General features: G+C 44.4%; 2 protein-coding genes across 14 annotated transcripts in view; one reads left to right on the top strand and one right to left on the bottom strand.

The window, feature by feature from the left end:
- The window catches only part of Sirt3 (sirtuin 3), a 27,762-nt gene extending 22,958 nt beyond the window's left edge, over window positions 1-4,804 (bottom strand). Inside the window, exon 1 of one of the 13 annotated variants that reach the window (XM_059264736.1) lies at window positions 4,765-4,804. Coding sequence is in view for 2 of the 13 variants with exons in the window: in XM_059264721.1 (XP_059120704.1) it covers window positions 4,517-4,591 (75 nt within the window). In the remaining 11 variants the exon portion in view is untranslated. Of the gene's footprint in view, window positions 1-4,168; window positions 4,264-4,516 lie in introns of those variants that run through there. The other 12 variants (XM_059264730.1, XM_059264721.1, XM_059264715.1 and 9 more) reach the window with 12 other exon arrangements.
- Window positions 4,345-18,371, top strand: Psmd13 (proteasome 26S subunit, non-ATPase 13). Its single transcript, XM_059264752.1, has 13 exons — window positions 4,345-5,003; window positions 6,139-6,217; window positions 8,904-8,938; window positions 9,024-9,079; window positions 9,318-9,361; window positions 9,544-9,630; window positions 11,817-11,988; window positions 12,894-12,973; window positions 13,058-13,183; window positions 15,933-15,995; window positions 17,109-17,189; window positions 17,299-17,415; window positions 17,936-18,371. The coding sequence occupies exons 1-13, from the start codon at window positions 4,909-4,911 to the stop codon at window positions 18,029-18,031; spliced, it is 1,131 nt and encodes a 376-aa protein (XP_059120735.1). The 5' UTR covers window positions 4,345-4,908; the 3' UTR covers window positions 18,032-18,371.

Genomic DNA, 18,371 nt, shown 5'->3' with positions numbered 1-18,371 from the left:
GCAACAAGAGTATATAAATGATGCGATGCCTAGAAATTTAACTGGAAGAAAAGCTAGAGCCCCTGGCATCCATGTAAAAACCAAGTGTGCCTTGGAACAGGGGAGACAAGAAGATCCCTGGAGCTCGTTGACCAATCAACCTAGCCAAATTGATAGGAAACCATGTCTCATAAAACAAGGTAGGGGGCTTTAGAGATGGCTCAAAGTTAAGAGCACTGTCTGCTCTTCCTGAGGACCCAGTTTCAATTCCCAGCATCCACATGGCAGCTCACAATTATCTATAACTCCAGCTCTAAAGGATCTGATGCTTCTGTCCTTTTCCATGACTTGCATCCATGTGAACACACCCATGTGCAGACACACACACAACCACATATAACTAAAAATAATGAAATTAAAAATTAAAGAAAGGTAGAGAGGCTGGAGAGCTGGCTCAGCAGTTAAGAGTATACACTGCTCTTCCAGAGGACCTAGGTTAAACTTCTAGTACCTACATGGTGATTCACAACCATCTGTAACTCGTCTCAGGGGATCCCATGCCCCCTTCTGGCCATGACAGGCACTGCATGCTTATGGTGCATAGACATACATGCAAGGAAAACAAACACCCATACACATAAAACACATAAACTTTTAAAAATGATTTTTTAAAAAGGCAGAAAGTGATTGAGAAAGACTTCCTACATCAATCTATGGCCTCCACAAACACACACATGTATCCACTCACATGAATACACACACGCACAGACACACATGCACACACACATGCATGCACAAGAAAAGCAATATAAACAACACAGAACCTGCAACCTGGTCTGAAAATGCCCCCACTAAATTCTGCAGCCAGAGAAACACTGGGCACTGCAGCTTCACATAGCCCTGGAAGGTTCCTGAGTCTACAGCCTTGACTCAGGGCTTCCTTGGTACCTAACCAAGCTGCAATGTCTCCATCACCATGGCAATCTGCCCTGAATTCAGGACCACAGCCTCGGGCCACAGAAACTTCCTCACACCCTGAGAGCTGGGATATTGGGTCAATTCTCCCATCAGATGGCCCTAATAACCAGTATAGAGACTTCTTCACACTGGTTGGAACAGATTAAACAGATCAAATTGATCTTCCCCAAATAAATGACTAGTCTAAAGTTAATACAGACACAAACAGGCAACTAAGAGTGTCTTTTACTCAGTACAAGAAATGAACGCTAGAAGTACATCTTCAGACAGGACAGTGTCTTCAGACAGAAGCTGTCTTCTAGCAGGATGACCTCAGCACTGTTTGCTCTCGTCACGCTCTTTGTCTACTTTCCCAGAAGCTCTCCTCACACCATTGCCATTCTAGTGATAGCTTTAACCCCTCATTTTAGCCAAACAAAAGGCTTCTCTGTTTTCATGTCCTAAATCTTAGTGGTTCTAAGTAACCCTTTTCCCATCCAGCATATTCTGCCTAAGAAGCATGGTCTCCATTTCAGAGTACCACAATCCCACAAGGTTAAAAGCTTGCTTAATTCCAAGGACAATCTTAGGCCCTCCTCTTGAAGGCAACAGTGCTGGCTCCCTCTCCTGTTAGGGTGCCTGTGGGCTCTCCCCTCTACGCAGCTGCACTACACAGCTGCCCTATCTACACAGTCCATGTTCAGTTATCCAGCAAGCCAGGAGGAATCCTCCATCACCCTGAACCTCAGCCGACAAAGCTCAAAGCAAGGAGGCCAAAGATGACTGGGGTGTTTTGTTGTGCTGGGCGTGAAGAGGCAAGAGCTTTATTCCAGAATTACATCCTCATCTCTAATTCTTAATCTGATTTGGAGGAACCTATGTTTATAAACCTCTCACCAGAGAGTACAGGAAATACACAAGAAAACAAACAAAAACAAACAAACAAACAAACAAAAACCGGGAGAAAGGCCTCATCTCCTCCCACACTGCAGAGATGGGCCAATGCTTCTGAAGGCCCTGCTGTATCAGAGTAGGGTATAAAAGCACTTTACCAAGGTCCCTCTTCTGAGCTAAGTCAGTGAAACTCTCCAAGGGGGCTCCTGATGAAAACAAAGAAGAATGACAAAAAGAAAGTTCTGGTTCCAAAACCACCCCCTTCCCATCAAATACCCCATCTCACATGGCACCGAGAACAGTTCACTTACAGTTCTTGCCCTGACATTTCCTGAACTCCTCTTAAATACAAACCATATGAGAATATAGAAAGGTCAAGAGAAAAGTTGTGACCATTGCTGAGAACCTGCCAAACTGACAGATATCCATGTCAGGGCACATGAAGAACATTTCTTAGTCACCTAGTACAAAAAATGTTTGCAAGTCACTGACATACATGTGAACAAAATTTTGCCAAATAGCTACAACATACTTAAGGTATTACTTAAAGTACATCTACATGGTATGGAAAGCTCCTGGGATGAAGAGACCCAGAGGCTGGCATTGAGTGATGCCTGAGACACCACAAAGAGACAAAAGGATGAAGTCACCTACGAGTCCTAAAATCTAAACTCAAGAGAAGAAATGTTCTGTAAAGGCACTCCTCCTCATAGACATCCTTGGGGTTCCTGTGTTGGGTTTTAATGACAGATGACCTATATAGAAATGCCTCCATGAATCTGAGTGTCTTTCCTGATCCCTACTCTATCCTTACCACCCAAAAGTCTGCTCCAGAGAAAGCTCTGTAGCAGTAGCCTGAATGCATACCTCTTTATTAAAGTCTTCCACACAGCAAGTAGATAGACCACTGTTTACCCAAATATTCATCTGTTATTGGGCACTTAAATTAATTTGCTAACAACTGTGGGCCCTAAAAATGTAAGGACTCCAGACTGGGTATGTGGTTTGGAAGTATAGTGCTGGCCTACCAGAGAAGTGTAAGGCCTGAGTTTGATCCCCAGCAAAAAAAAAAAAAAAAAAAAAAAAAAAACAAACTCTTACATCATATTGGCAAACTGTTGTGTGTTGTTTGAACTCACTGAGAAGCTGGCTTTGGAGGCAGGGTTGACAACTCCCATTTCAAACCCAAGTTTGTCTCAAAGTCCAAGTTCTGGATGGGCTGGCTCCCCTAACTGTACCATAGAAGGAAAAAGAACAGCAAAACAACCCAAGAGTAAAAACACTGTGCCCAGGAGAACAGCTAGAAGGTGAACCATTTCCAACAAAGGTTACTATGTTTATCCCACATGTAAAAGCGCCTGTAGTGGGGAGGAGAAGCTGGAAGCATGGCCAGAAGACATGCTCAGACACTGAGAAAAAAAAAAAAAAGCCCATCTGGGACTCCAGCTGACTATCTCAACTTCCTCTGTCAGTTTTTGTTGGATGCAGCAAGTGTTATATTTGATATTATGTTTGATATTATCTCTTTCTATTGCTATTTGTTCCTTTACTGAAAAATCTCACCAAAGGGGTCACTCTGTTCTGCCCGACACTCTCTTTACTGGAAACTCCACCTGGCTGGCCACCTTAATGGGATTTCCTCAGTAGATTTCTGCTGGATTTTTTTGAATATACAATGTGATGATTTTTCTCTCTCTTAATAAACTCACTCATTTGAAACTGAAAATATGCCTATCCTAGATCATTCTCAAGGCTATACAAAACATGTTACTATTTTGCAGACACTATGACTGTTAGTGAAATTTTAACCTCACAACCTTTATGGGGGACAATTAAAACATAAATAACAGCCGTATGTGGTGGCACATGACTGTAATCTCAGCAGCTGGAGGTGGAAGCAGCAGGAGCGGGAGTTCAAGGTCATCCTTCTTCACACAGCCAGCTGGAGGCCACTATGTCTCAAAACAACACAAACCATATAACTTTACACAAGCCAGTCTCTTGGGAATTCATCCTCAAAATGGGGTGCAAACAAGGTTATTCAACACGACGTTATTTGTAATAATACGAGACTAGAAAGTATTTCGATAAGGAAATGGTGACATAAATTATGAGACATCCATACAATGAACTTCCACAAGGCAGTTCAAAGACTGTGCTCCAATGGAAATAGCTGCATAAAAAACATCTTTAAAGAGATGTACAGATGAGGCCGATCAGTAGAAACTTGTGGAAGAGCGCACCTGCCAGGTTCTCACTACCGCAAATACTTTTAGCTGCCCGCCCCACCTCCTACAGCCTATCTGCAGGACCCCGTGGCTTCCCTGCCGTGGCTCACCTCCGGGGCCCCACACTCTGAGCGCGGCCAAGGCCAGACGACCGCTCAGCGCCATGATGCTCTGCATGGAGACGGCGCCTAGAGGGTCAAGTGCCAGCCGAGTCCCCGCCCCCGTGCGCCAAGCCCCGCCCGACACTCTTATCCCCGCCCCCTCGCGTCAAGTCCCGCCCCGCCCCGCCCCCAGCACCAGCACTCCGCCTCTCACGCGGTGCCCAGCCCTGCCAGCCCCCGGCAAGTTAACTCGACGTGCCCAAGGGGGTGGTCTATGCCCGGTGCAGGCAGCTTCCCGCTCTGTGGGACTCTGGTTTCTTGGTTGGGAAGCCAAACTCGGAGGCCTCCTCGTTTTACCCTGCGCTCGACCTTCTTGTCCGGGCAGTTGATAACGAACGCTCTCTGAGCGCTTACTGCGGTCAGGAATTTCATCACACCTAGTCCTCGCCAGACGCCATCCCTATTTGAAAGGAGCCACGTTTGAAGGCTTGAGGCTACGTGACCACTCGGTGACCAGCTGTCCCCAGGCACCTCTACTCTTTTACGCCTCAAGGGCAGGGCCAAATACGCGGGAGAAGTGTGGCCGAAGCCAAGAACGCGGTTACCTTGACGACCGCGACCGGCGGGGGCTACTGGGACGCTCCCGGCATGCCCCGCGCGGCGCGGTGCCGGAAGTGAGCGAGCACTTCCGCCCGCCATCCCTGCCGGTTCCGATTGCTTGGTGTTTCTGTTCTCAGCGATCTGCAATCATGAAGGATGTGCCGGCCTTCTTACAGCAGAGCCAGAGCTCCGGGCCGGGCCAGGCCGCCGTTTGGCACCGTTTGGAGGAGCTGTACACGAAGAAGTGAGCTCTGAGGCGTGGGCGGGAGGGAGAGGGCTCTGGGAGCGCCAGAAGACTCTGAGCAGTCCCGAGAGGGTCGGGGATGTGGAAGAAAAGGGGCGACAGCCAGCGAAACAGAGCCGTTGCCGGGGTTCTGAATCTAGACTCCCTGCTTTCCAAGTTTACCGGCTGTGACAGGCTGCTAAGCTTTGTCTTTCCATATGCTCTTGATTAAAGGGGGGCCTGGGCTGGCCTGTGGTGCTAGCTCTTAATTCAAACAAGCAAATAGTTTTGAGGCTAGGATGCTACCCCATTTGAGGCACAGGCGCTGGTCACTTGTACTAAGCCGTGGTGTGATTGTCTACAGCCTGTAATTTCTTCTTGGTTCTACAACCGTTGATTCATCCCCCACTGCCCCTATTTTCTGTTATATTTCACATTGGCCTTTTTGCCACTGGAGAGATCTCAGTGTTTGAGTTTGATTGGAAACAGAGTGAACTTCAGTGCAGTTACAAATTGCTGACATTGATCTAGAGCTTTCTTAGACATTCATGTGTTTTGATGGTTCAACAGTTTTCTTTTAGTGTTTTCAAGAGAAAAATCTTCAGTGTTTAGTACATAACTGCCTGTGTGGGGTAACATTTTGTATTTTTCAAAGCACTTTATCTGCACTGTTAGATATTAGCCTTTAGTCTTTGTGTGAAATGTACTATGTCAGTGTCCTAAAGATTTGTATATTGGCATATTTTAAATATTGGCTTATTTCACACTTCTTTCATCCCATCCACAGATGAGGAGACTGAAGATCAGTTTTCTATCCCTCCATGAGATATTCAGCTAATAAGTAAGAGAGCATGGAGCTCAAAATATAGCTGTAGGATTGCAAAGTTCTTCCAGTTGACAGTCATAGTGAGGGTTGAAGCAGTCTCAAAAAAATGTTCTCCATTGTTACCTAAGAAAACTGAGTCTTAGGATAAGTGACCAAGAGGTATCAGAGTCAAAAAATGAACTTGAATTACTTGACAGTGGCTTTAACTACTGTACTGTGGAGTAGGACCTAAGTAGAACTTGATGCTTGATGGGACCATCAAGGCTGAAGGTATCTGTTATTTCCTATTAGTTTATGGGTCTGAAGGGCTTTTTGTTTTTTATTTTTTAGGTTGTGGCATCAGCTCACACTTCAGGTGCTTGATTTTGTGCAGGACCCATGCTTTGCCCAAGGAGATGGTCTCATTAAGGTAATAACTTGCCATGCTGTGTCAGATTATGTTGGGTATACTCACAGACTTTTATTTGTTTAACTTTTAATGTGTATGTGTGCATCAGAGAGAGAGAGAAAAAGTGTGTGTGTGTGTGTGTGTGTGTGTGTGTGTGCGCCAGCCACATGTGTGTTGATGCCTGAGGAGGCCAGAAGAAATCTCCTGGATCTGGAGTTGCAGGCAGTGTGAGCCAGCTGATGTAGGTACTTGGAGTCCAGTCTGAGTCCTCAAAACGCTCTTAACTGTCATCTCTGAGCTGTCTCTCCAGCCCCTGCCTGTAGTTTTCTATTTGTTTTGGGGGTTGTTTGTTTGAGATAGGCTCTAACTGGCCTGGAACTTGCTGTGTAAACCAGGCTGGCATCAAATTCACAGTCTACTACCCCTCCCAGGTGCTGGCATTAAAGGCATGTGCTACCATGCCGAGCTCTGCTCATGAACTTTTAAAGAAAAAAGATGGCCTTTATGGTGGTCACGGTACGCTGTATCTTTTCAGCAGTCACTTTGTGTCAAGGACACTTTGTGTAAGCACTATGCTCTTTATGACAGCACTGGGGAAATACTTTTAATCTCCCTTTAATGTAATAGCAGACATAGATGAATCACCATAGGTCACAGCTAATAAATCACTGCATTGAAACAGACTTGGTTTCTAAAAATTTAGCCTGGAGCTGAGAACATAGCTCAATGGAAGTATGTGCTTAATATCCACAAGGCCTTCTGAACCTTACATACACTACCAAAAACAAGCAAACAAAAACAGACCTGGACGGTGGCATACCTGTAATCCCAGCACTTAGAAACTTGAGGCGGGAAGATCATTAGTTCAAGACTAGCCTGGGTTATACAGCAAGGTTAGTAAGGAGAGGGACCATTTGAACAGCTTCTCTCTCTTCCCAGCTCTCCGATCCCATACATGCATGCTGTTTCCACTTGCTCAGAGATTTCTGTCGAGAGTAGTGTAGAAAAGAGAATGTCTCTTCAGTCAAAGGTGAGAGAGTTGGAGGGGACTGCGTAATATGCTGTCTCTGTAATAGAGCACTTTTAGAATTCTGTTAGCAGAAAAGATAGAAATACACACTCTTTCTCATGCTTCATCAGATTCCCTGAGGAATACCTATGAATTTTCTCACCAGAAGCCTCTTTTCTGAAATCTTTCTGTCATCATCTGATTTTGAAAGCGATAGTTAGCATGTAATGGTAGCTTGAGTTATTTCTCCTGAATACACTGTAATGCACACAATGAAGCTCACCACCTACTACCTCACCTCCTGGGGTTTTAAGATTTTCTTAGGGTTTTTACTTCTCAGTTTGACATTTTACCATTCTTAAGAATTTGTAGTCACTTGTAAAACCTAAAGATTTTGCTGGGCATTCTGTCTTCCAGATCATATGGAAAAATGGTAAATCAGACACATTGTGTGTTCTGTATCATAGGGATACATAGTTTATATTTATTCCTTTCTTTCTTATCTTCAGCTGATATGCCCCCTTCTTTGTTTCTTTTTGAGGAGGTTTTTATGTGTAAGAATGGTTTGTCTCCATGTGTGTGTATGTGTACCATGGGCATGCTTGGTGCCCTCAGAGGTTAGAAGAGGACATCAGATCCTTGGAACAGGTGTTACAGATGGTTGTAAACTATCATGTGGGGGAGAACTTAACCTGGGTTCTCTGCAATAGCAACACGTGCTCTTAACCACTGAGCCACCTCTCCAGCCCCTTTCTGTGTTTCTTAAACTAAGAATATTGTCATTCATTTGTTCTGTCTTCTCCAGTAGTCCAGGAGCATCTGGAAAGCTCAGCATTTGCCACACATGTTGTGTCTGTGGTACTGGCCTCTGTGTCTGAGGGGGTACTTGTGTACACTGAGTGGCTAAGAAATTTGGTAATGCAGGCCTCTAGAAGGCCTATAGCCTTCTGAAATCTGAAGGAACTCTATTCTGTTTGATTAGGAACACTTCACTCTGCTCCAGCTGTTGTACTTGAAGCACCTTGGAGGAAGAACATAGGAATTGATATTTAGAAGTTTTTTTAAAGATTTATTTATTTTATGTAAATGAGTACTTTATATGTATGACTTTATGCCAGAAAAGAGCATCAGATTCCACTATAGATGGTTGTGAGCCACCATGTAGTTGAATGGAATTGAACTCAGGACCCCTGGACAAGCACCCAGTGCTCTTGACTGCTAAGCCATCTCTCCAGCCCCTGATTATTGTATTTTATTTTATTATTTTTTTTTATTGCTTGGTTTTTCAAGACAAGAGTCCCTCTATGTAGCGCTGGGTGACCTGGAACTAGCTAGCTCTATAGACCAGGCTGGCTCCTGCCTCTGCCTCCCAAGTGCAGGGATTGAAGGCATGCGCCACTACCACCTGGCTATGTAGGAAATTCTTATAGACCAGTGTTCTGAGTCTCAAAGCTAGGAGCTCTGGTTTTCTTCAATAATCCATTGGTGATAATTTATGTGGACTCAGATAAGCCCTGATATGGTTCTCCCATCATTCAGCAGAGGTTTAGGCGGTGCTTTCTATGTGATGGGCATTGTGGTTTGCACACTCGCACTTGACAGTCTTAGTGCTGCACCTCTCTACAGACGCAGCTTTCAGAGTCTGGTTTCGCAGAGTGAAGCTCATTCTGTACTAATTCTTCGTCTTCGGTTTTGCAGCTTTATGAAAACTTCATCAGTGAATTTGAACACAGGTAATCCCCTTTTTTCAGTTTTTTACTTTGAAAATTAATACATTAGTGCTTTTTAACACTCAAAAACTGATGGTTTTTATTTCAGGGTAAACCCTTTGTCCCTGGTAGAAATAATTCTTCATGTGGTTAGACAGATGACTGGTAAGCCTCTGTTCATTTCATAATAGAAAATACCAAATTGGCCAGGTTTAGTGATGCCCACCGATGTCCCAGCACCGGGTGAAGCAGTGATCACATAGTCCCAGGCCAGCATAGGGTATACTGTGAGATTTTTGTCACAGAGAGAAGTGTTACTGTTTATCCTGTTTATCCTAAAGATGTCTTAGCTGGTAAAAAGCTGCTGGTGGTGTGTCTGACTTTGTTCTTGTGTCTATTCTAGATCCTAATGTGGCTCTTACTTTTCTGGAAAAGACTCGTGAGAAGGTGAATATGAACTTTGAAAAGTGTTTTCTGGTATATATATGATTTGTGATTTATATCTACACTTGTAGACATCATGTTCCTGGTTTTAGGGTCAAGTCAGTGCCCAAGGAGCAGCTCACTTTGCAAGTTTGCTGCCTAAATTTCTGAGGTCCCCTCTCCTCCTTTTTTTTAAATCTCTTCAGGTAAAAAGTAGTGATGAAGCAGTGATCTTGTGTAAAACAGCTATCGGAGCTCTGAAATTAAACATCGGGGATCTGCAGGCTACAAAGGTGAGCGCACATACAGATGCTTCCTCTTTGACTGCTTCTTTAAAATAAAGTACAGGGGAGACCAAAGACCTCATTCCAACCTAGATGTCCCCGTTGTTTACTTGCTGCCACCTTGTGTTATATGTTCCACCCCTCTGTTTTGTTGGTTGCTTGCTTTGTTTTCCCATTTAAGGTTGAGTTGCTGATAAGACCTTTACTCTTTTTTTTTTTTTAATTTATCTTTATTTTATGTGCATTGGTATATGCATGTATGTCTGTGTGAGGGTGTCAGATCTTAGAGTTACAGACAGTTGTTAGCTGCCATGTGGGTGCTGGGAATTGAACCCGACGTTTACTCTTAAACAAAAAGTATTCCCTGTGTCCATTCAGTCAGGACTCCTTGTGGATTTTCATCATGCCAGACAATATGTTTCCCTGTCCTCTTTCTTCCTCTTGAGTTGTTAAAGTTTCCTGTCTGTATTTATGCCTTTTAAAGAGAGAGATTTATTTTTTATTTTATGTATTTTGGTGTGTGCCTGCATGTATGTCTGTGCACCACATGCATGCAGTGCCAATGGAGGCCTGAAGAGAGCATTGCATCCTCTGAAACTGGAATTATAGCCAGATGGGAGCTGCCATGTGGGTGCCAAGAACTGAAGCTAGGTCCTCAGCAAGAGCAACGAGTACTCTGAATGGCTAGGCCATCTCTTCAGCCCCATTTATGCCTTTTTAAGTTTTTGTCCAGTTTGGGAGACAGGCATAAATAGAAGTAGCAGTGAGACCAACATATATTGTCAGTCCACCATGTTTATCTAGAGACTGCAAGTGCTTTTGTTTTGGTTGACTTTGGTTTGGAAGTTATGGTTGAAAGTGTTTATGTTTTCATTGGCCTAAAAAGTACTTATTGCTTTCTAGTTCCAGATCACATGCATCCTGATTACATTTTGTTTTGAGGTATTTAAGACACATTGAAAGCTATGTCACACTGAAGAGTGCTGTAATGGGCACCCTTAGACTTCAGCCAGTCCGGGAGTAGACTAGCACACAGGCAGACCATATGTCGTCAGTCTGTGCTAGTTCCCCAGTGGGCCCATCTCACCCCATGTGCACTAGTTACTGTTCTTGTTGCCATCACCACATACCTGATAAGAAGAAACTTATGGGATGAAGTTTATTTTGTCTTATAATTTGAGGGGTACAGCCCATTGTAGCAGGGAAGGCTTGGGAGCAGGAGCAAAAAGTGGTTGGTTACATCGAGTCGAGAATCAGAAAACAGAGTTAAAGAAATGCTGGTGCTCAGCAGTTTCTTCATGTTTTTCAGTCCAGGACCCCTGCTCTTGAGATGGTGCCCACATTTAGGGTGGGTCTTCCTACCTCAGTTACCCCAATCTGGAAAGTCCCTCACAGACATGCTCAGAGGTTGTCTCCTAGGTGAGTCTAGGTCCTCTCAAATCAATAAGTTAACCATCACTGGAGATACATATAAATAAGTATCTTAGGCTTCCTGGCCAGGTTTGTGAGTTGATATGTGTAGGCTATTCATTTTTACCTCTGTGTGGTATCCCATTGTATATGTGTTTTACAGCATATGTATCTGTTCTTTATAAAGAGATTTAGGCCATTTATTGTATTACAAGTGCTGTTCATGTTAGCATTTCTTGCCCAGTCTCCTTGTGCTTGGGCAGTCCTCTGGGTGTGTGTCTGAAGGTAGTTGTGTGAGGTGGTCTACAAAACCTTACAGGCATCTCTGAAGCTCCCTGTTTGCAGGCTTGGATGTTTTCACGCTATTTAATTCTTCGTGACCCAGTGGAGGTCAAGTGGTAGTGGTTTAACTTTGCATTTCTCAGTTGCTGGTAGTTTACGAGTGGTAGTGGTTTAGCTTTATATTTCTCAGTTGCAACCCCACTCCCATCTCTGCTTCTGTTAATTGCCTGTTACTGTCTTTTGCTGTTTTTCTACTGTGTCCTTCATATTTTCTTGCTCATCACCCCTATAGGATGTGCAGTTACACATCTTATAAGCATCTTTTGTCAGTCTATAGCTTGTCTTCATATTTTCTTCTGCGTTTTGAATGAACCAGAGTTTTTCATTTTAGTGTAGTCGGTCTAACTAATGTTATTAATCTTCCCTGGTAGCTTAGACTTTTTATTTTTGTATTACTTTAAAGATCTTTTAAGCTGGAAGGCAATTTTCCTTCTTGTCTATAGGAAACGATTGAAGATGTTGAAGAGATGCTCAACAATCTCCCTGGTGTGACATCAGTTCACAGTCGTTTCTATGATCTCTCCAGTAAATACTATCAAACAATCGGAAACCATGCGTCCTACTATAAAGATGCTCTACGGTTTCTGGGCTGTGTCGACATCAGGGATCTGCCAGGTAACACACGGCTGGCCCTCACACTTCTCGGCACTCAGGGAGTCCTTGGCTGAGCATAGCAGCTATGAGGTGCTGAAGGGAAGTCTTAGCTCTGTCAGGTGCTCATCATTTTTAAAATGAAAAGCGTTGTGTACATTTTAGATTTTACATCCTGTGTGTCTCTGGTGTTGATTCAAATCCCATGCAAGCTCAACTCTCCCAGCCCCTTCACTCTTCCGTAGGTCCATATTAGTAGCTAAGTCAGATCCTATAGGTATTGTAGTGATTTGCCTCTCCAACCCTCTACAGGATGAAGGGCATGTGAAATCCCCATAGCTGAGACCTTTGCTCTATAAGGAGTTCATACTGTGGGAGTAAATTACAGAGTCTTTTGAAAATCTGAGACGAGAAGGAAAAGTAGCCACAGAGTTTTGATGAAAGTAAAAGGAGGGTGTGTTTGAAAGAAGTTTTCAGCATTTTCTTGAATATGCTGTTGGTGGTAAGAAGATTGGCAACTCCTAAAAATTCTGGTAAAGCTTTGATTGCTGTATCTCAACAGAAATACTTAGAAAAGCAACTGCTGTGGCAAGAGAAGAGAAAGCAGACTCATTCCAGTCTAAAACACTGCAGACTGGTATAACAGTGAGGCAGCTGAGGGGCAGGGGTTGGGGTAAAAGGTCTTAGTACTCCAGTAAGTACTGCAAGCTGAAGGGCAAATAGATCCCATGTCTCTATGGAGTAAATTTTAAACAAGTGGTATTTCTACCAAATTCACATATACATGGTTCCTAGTATAGCCTGAATTCCAGTACTTTTGAAGAGGTAGCATATACTGGGGTTGGTACTAGAACCATTCTGATAATAGTTATGTGAGGTTTATAAGGCCAAAACGAGACTGGGACATGACTGGCTGTGTCATTTTGTAGTGTCAGAGCAACAGGAGAGAGCCTTCACATTGGGGCTTGCTGGACTTCTTGGCGAAGGAGTTTTTAACTTCGGAGAACTTGTAAGTTGGCCTGGCACTGATTCCTTAACAGTGTGGGAAGAGAAAATTTGACTTTGTGCTAGCTTACTGTCTCTGTCCCCACAGCTCATGCACCCTGTGCTGGATTCACTGAGAGACACCGACAGGCAGTGGCTGATCGACACTCTATATGCTTTCAATAGTGGTGATGTAGATAGGTTCCAGACACTGAAGTCTGCCTGGGGCCAGCAGGTAGGTTTCATGTACACCTGTGACTACTCTTCCAACAAGGATTCACTAAGCCTCACCAGATACCCAGGAGGATCTAGGCATAGATGGGACATTGGCAGGCCAGGCTGGATCTCCCATAAACAGGGCATTAGAGGTCTGGGTCACTCATGAAAGGCACAATGTGCTCCTCTGTGCTGAGTAAGGTACGTCATAGGCCTCCCAAGGGAAGTGGTGTCTGTGTGATCTTGAATGAGTGAAGAGATATAGAGGGAACAGAGGAAAAGGAAACTCAACACACTTGTTGAACTGAAAAGTGTATAGGACCAACATGAGTAAGCAGTCCCCAGGGGCACAGTGTAGCAAGGAAAGCAGAGCGGGGATAGACACTGAATAAAGAAGCCAAGATTAGTAGTAGTAGTTAGTCAAAGGTGCTTAACAGTAAGTTAAGCCTTTTTTATTTTGTTTCTTTATTTTGCATTTGTCTTATTCATGTATATGTGTGTAGTATGCATTCATATGTGTTTGTGCATGTTCACATATTTGTGTAAATGCATGTAGGGCACAAAGTCGATATCAGGAATCTTTTTCAGTCACATTCTACCTTATTCATTGAGATAAGATGTGGTTGGAATTTTCTTTAGGCCGCAAACCAGCTCCCAAATAAAGACACAAAAACATATTATTAATTATGAATGGTCAGCCTTAACTTAAGCTTGTCCCACTAGCTCTTTTAACTTAATTTAACCTATTTCTTTTTTTTTTTTTTTTTAAATATTTATTTATTTTGTGTACAGTGTTCTGCCTGCATGTATGCCTGCAGGCCAGAAGAGGGCACCAGATCTCATGATAGATGGTTGTGAGCCATCATGTGGTTGCTGGAATTGAACTCAGGACCTCTAGAAGAGCAGCCAGTGCCCTTAACCTCTGAGCCATCTCTCCAACCCAGTTTAACCAGTTTCTATTCATCTACATTTTGCCGTGGGGCTTTTTGCCTTTCTTTTATTCTGTATGTCTTACTTTTCCTGCTTCCTCCATGTCTGGCTGACTGGCCCCTGGTGTCTCTTTCCTTCTTCCGAGCCTAAATTCCTCCTCCTCCTTACTCTCCCTGCCTGGAAGTCCCGCCTATACCTCCTCCTTCACTGTTGGCCATTCATCTTTTTATTAGACCAATCAGGTGCCTTAGGCAGGCAAGGCAAAACAGCAACACATCTTTACATAGTAACACAAATGCAACACATCTTTGTATAGTTAAACAAATATTCCGCATCAGTAGGGTCTGTCACTTGAGCCAGAACTTGCCTGTCTGGCTAGTCTTGCTAGCCAGTTTGTTCCGGAGAGCCCCTGCCTTTGCCTGTTCAGGTTGGATTACAGGTGAGCAGCCATGCCCCCTGGTGGCTCACCTGGCATTCACTTGGGTTCTGAGGATCTGAAGTCTGGTCCTCTTGTTCACATGACAGACTCTCTAATCTCTGAGCCTTCTCGCAGACTAGTCACATCTCTTTTAAAATGAAATTACTAGAAGTAAATATTTCTAAAATATTAAGTGTGGTAGGAATTACAGTTACATTCTTCTTGTACTTTCTGAAACGTTGGGCTTTCCTAATGTTTAAGAACAAACTTGTGGGGGCTGGAGAGATGGCTCAGAGGTTAAGAGCACTGACTGCTCTTCCAGAGGTCCTGAGTTCAATTCCCAGTAACCACATGGTGGCTCACAACCATCTGTAATGAGATCTGGTGCCCTCTTCTGACCTGCAGTCATACATGCTGTATACATAATAAATAAATCTTTAAAAAAAAAAAAAAAAAAGAACAAACTTGTGAAATGTACATGTAATAGAGTGGGGTGGGTGTGAGTGAAGGGATTTTGAGAAGGTAGCACCAGATCTAGCAAGACTTCACTTTAGTCTGATTATGGGTTGACATGGCAGCAAAACGTTCCCCCCACGAAGGAAGGAGGAGCCAGGGACTGTGGTTCATGCCTCTAGTCCCAGCTCAGATCAGAGGATTGCTTGAGACTAGGACTTGAAGACCAGCCCAGGCAACATAATGAATGAGACCCCTAACTCAAAAAAAGGAAAGACAGACAGACAGACTGGCTTGCTGTAGCAATTTATAAGAAGAAAAGAGTCGGGCTGTCTACAGAAGTGTCCCTACTGAAACTTTCCTTGGCAGAAGGTGACCTGTTTTTGTTTTTATTCTGAAACATTGTCTCCCCACATTGTTCGGGTTTGTCTTGAACTCCTAGGCTCAAGTAATCCTCCTGCCTCAGCTCCAAAGTGCTGGAACCATAGGTATGATGTCATGTCAGCTGCAGACTTGCAAAAGGATGTGTTTTAGTTCTCACGGCAGTAAGATTTTCTGTTGTGAGGTTATCACTGGCTCTTTTGACTCAGCACAAGCCACTAGGCCTTGCCTACCTTTAGCAGACTCTGCTTGTGTTGTTCTGACCAGCAGGCAGTGCCACTCAGAACCTTTTGAGACACGAGACTTTGATCTTTGCTGGTGGTGCCTCCACCAGGAGTCTGGAGGTTCCCGTTCATGGTGTTTGTAACAGCAGTGTAAATCCTGTTTCGGACACTCCTGTCTTAGGAGACAGCCTGTGAGTCAGTTACTTCTTCAAGTTCTCAGAGAAAAGGAATTTAGTATCAGTTGGAAAAGTCAGTGAGCCTCAGCTCCCAACACTGTAGAGTGCTTGGGTTTGCCTGGTTTCTTCGGTTTGACCCAGAGTGGAATTTCAGAGCCCGTGTTTCTGTCTTTCTGTACTTCCCAGCCTGACTTAGCAGCCAACGAGGCCCAGCTTCTGAGGAAGATCCAGTTGTTGTGCCTTATGGAGGTAAGAAGCACCCAGGAATCCCTGTCCTAATACTCGACAGTGCTCATGGGCTAGCTGTGCATACTGTGAGCTTGCCCGCCTCTCCTGAGTACTTGCCTCCTCATGTCCCTGCTCTTAGCTGTCTTCCCTTGGCCCCTGCTCATTTAAGTTTGAATTTGGATCTTACAGGATTGTTGTTTGTTTATTCTTTGTGGGGGAGCTGTCAGAGAATAACTCACAGGAGTTACTTCTCTCCTTCTGAGGATCGAATTGTGGGTTGTCAGGTTGACAGCAAGTGCCTGTACCCACTGAACCATCTCACTGGCCTGGGAGACAGACTCCCTTACACACTTCACAAGTCATCCTGCCCGTGGAGCCTGAAGCCACTGTCTCTTCCTGCCGCTAACCTTGTGACACACTCCTTCTGTCCATGTAGTTTTCTGTTTTCTCGATAGCACGTGAGCTTCTGGAAGAGTTGCAGCGTGCATTTCCAGTTTCCTAAAGTGTACAAGGGACTTGGTGGCCTCAACTACCTGGTCAAGGAATGCGTATTTGTTTTTGTCAGACTCCTTTACAGTTTGTTTCATCCTTTAACCTCCCCTGAGCATTTCAAACTTGTTAGTAGTAGACATGAGGTTAGGAAAACATGAGTACTTAAGTATGGGGCTAATAAGATAATCTGCTGTATCTTCAGAGCTTTTTTGTTTGTTTGTTTTGGTTTTTGGTTTTGGTTTTGGTTTTTTCAAGACAGGGTTTCTCTGTGTTGTTTTGGTGCCTGTCCTGGATCTTGCTCTGTAGACCAGGCTGGCCTCGAACTCACAGAAACCGCCTAGCTCCGCCTCCCAAGTGCTGGGATTAAAGACATGGTCCACCACCACCCGGCAGTTTTTTGCTTTTTTGTTTTTTTTTTTAAAGACAGCTCTCACTATGTCACCCTGACCCCAATGTGGAATTTGCTATGTAGACCAGACTGGTCTCAACTCACAGAGATCTGCCTATCTCTGCCTTCTGAGTACTGGGATTAAAGACATGTGCAACCATGCCCACAGAACAACTTTCAACTTTTGACCAAAAAATTCTTTAAAAAAAAATCCTCTGACCACTTTTGCTTAGAAAAATGGTTTTGTTTTTCAGATGACTTTCACACGACCTGCCAACCACAGACAACTCACTTTTGAAGAAATTGCCAAAAGTGCCAAAATCACTGTGAACAAGGTATCGTTCTTGGACGTAGTTATCACGCAGCAGAGCTTCCCCACCCTGGCAGATGTCTGGCCTTGAGCACTGTGCTCCCAGCGTGTCTCATGCAAGCCCCTCTGCTCAGGTGGAGTTGCTGGTGATGAAGGCACTCTCGGTGGGGCTGGTGAGAGGCAGCATAGACGAAGTGGACAAGCGGGTTCATATGACCTGGGTGCAGCCTCGAGTGCTGGATCTGCAGCAGGTAAGAAGACTGAGCTCCTGCCCACCTGTGTGGACTTGGGTTATACCAGTGCTGTCCTGGTTTCCTGTGGACAGAAGCCATGTAGGAAGAAGACACTAGTCCACATGAGGTATTGCCGATGGGATTACTGCTGTAGAGACCTTGGTAATGCACACCCGAGGTCTGCACCCTGCATTTAGAGGCTTACTAGGACAACAGTGCTGGCAGTGCTGGTGATACCCTCTAATCTTAAAATTGGTACTCTGATCAGACATGTTCCTGGTTTGTGACTTAATCCCATCTCCTTACTCATATTTTCTAGTCATTTAATCCTGTGATTTCCTCCATTCTTTTTCTTTCATGTGAGTTTTTAGAATGTCCTTGTGATAAGAATTGGCACGGTGATTCTATCACACACCTCCACCTTCAGCTCTGTTGCCCTTAGCATTTTCCCGAGAAAGAACTAGAGATTTAGCACTACCACACAGGGCCTGTGGCTCCCTTGCAGCCTGATACCCATGTGATCTTGGTTTGTCTTTAGATCAGGGGGATGAAGGACCGTCTGGAGCTGTGGTGCACTGATGTGAAGAGCATGGAGATGCTGGTGGAACACCAGGCCCAAGACATCCTCACCTAGTGCCCCCGTGTCCTGCGGACCCTGCCTCTCCCCGCCAGGCATTGCTGTGGCCCCTGAGACCATCAGCAGAGATCTGTATTGAATTGGGATGGAGTTTGGGGTCTTGATAGGAGTGGGAACTGTTCTTGCTATAAAAGCAGAGATCTTTCATTGATGGGGATTGACTGCTTGGAGAAGGCTCCTGTGTGGGGTGGGCAGGAGACTCCAGGTAATGAGGTTTAAGGAAGGGCAAGAATGGGAATAGGGACAGAGTAGTCTCCGCCCGATCCACTTGAGTGGACCTTTTCCAGTGTGGTCTGAGAATGCTCCTATAATAAATGCCTTTGCTTTGTTCTGCTGA

This window comes from Peromyscus eremicus, chromosome 1 (assembly GCF_949786415.1).
Source record: "Peromyscus eremicus chromosome 1, PerEre_H2_v1, whole genome shotgun sequence".
NCBI lineage: Eukaryota > Metazoa > Chordata > Mammalia > Rodentia > Cricetidae > Peromyscus > Peromyscus eremicus.
This window is presented reverse-complemented; position numbering and strand designations above follow the sequence as displayed.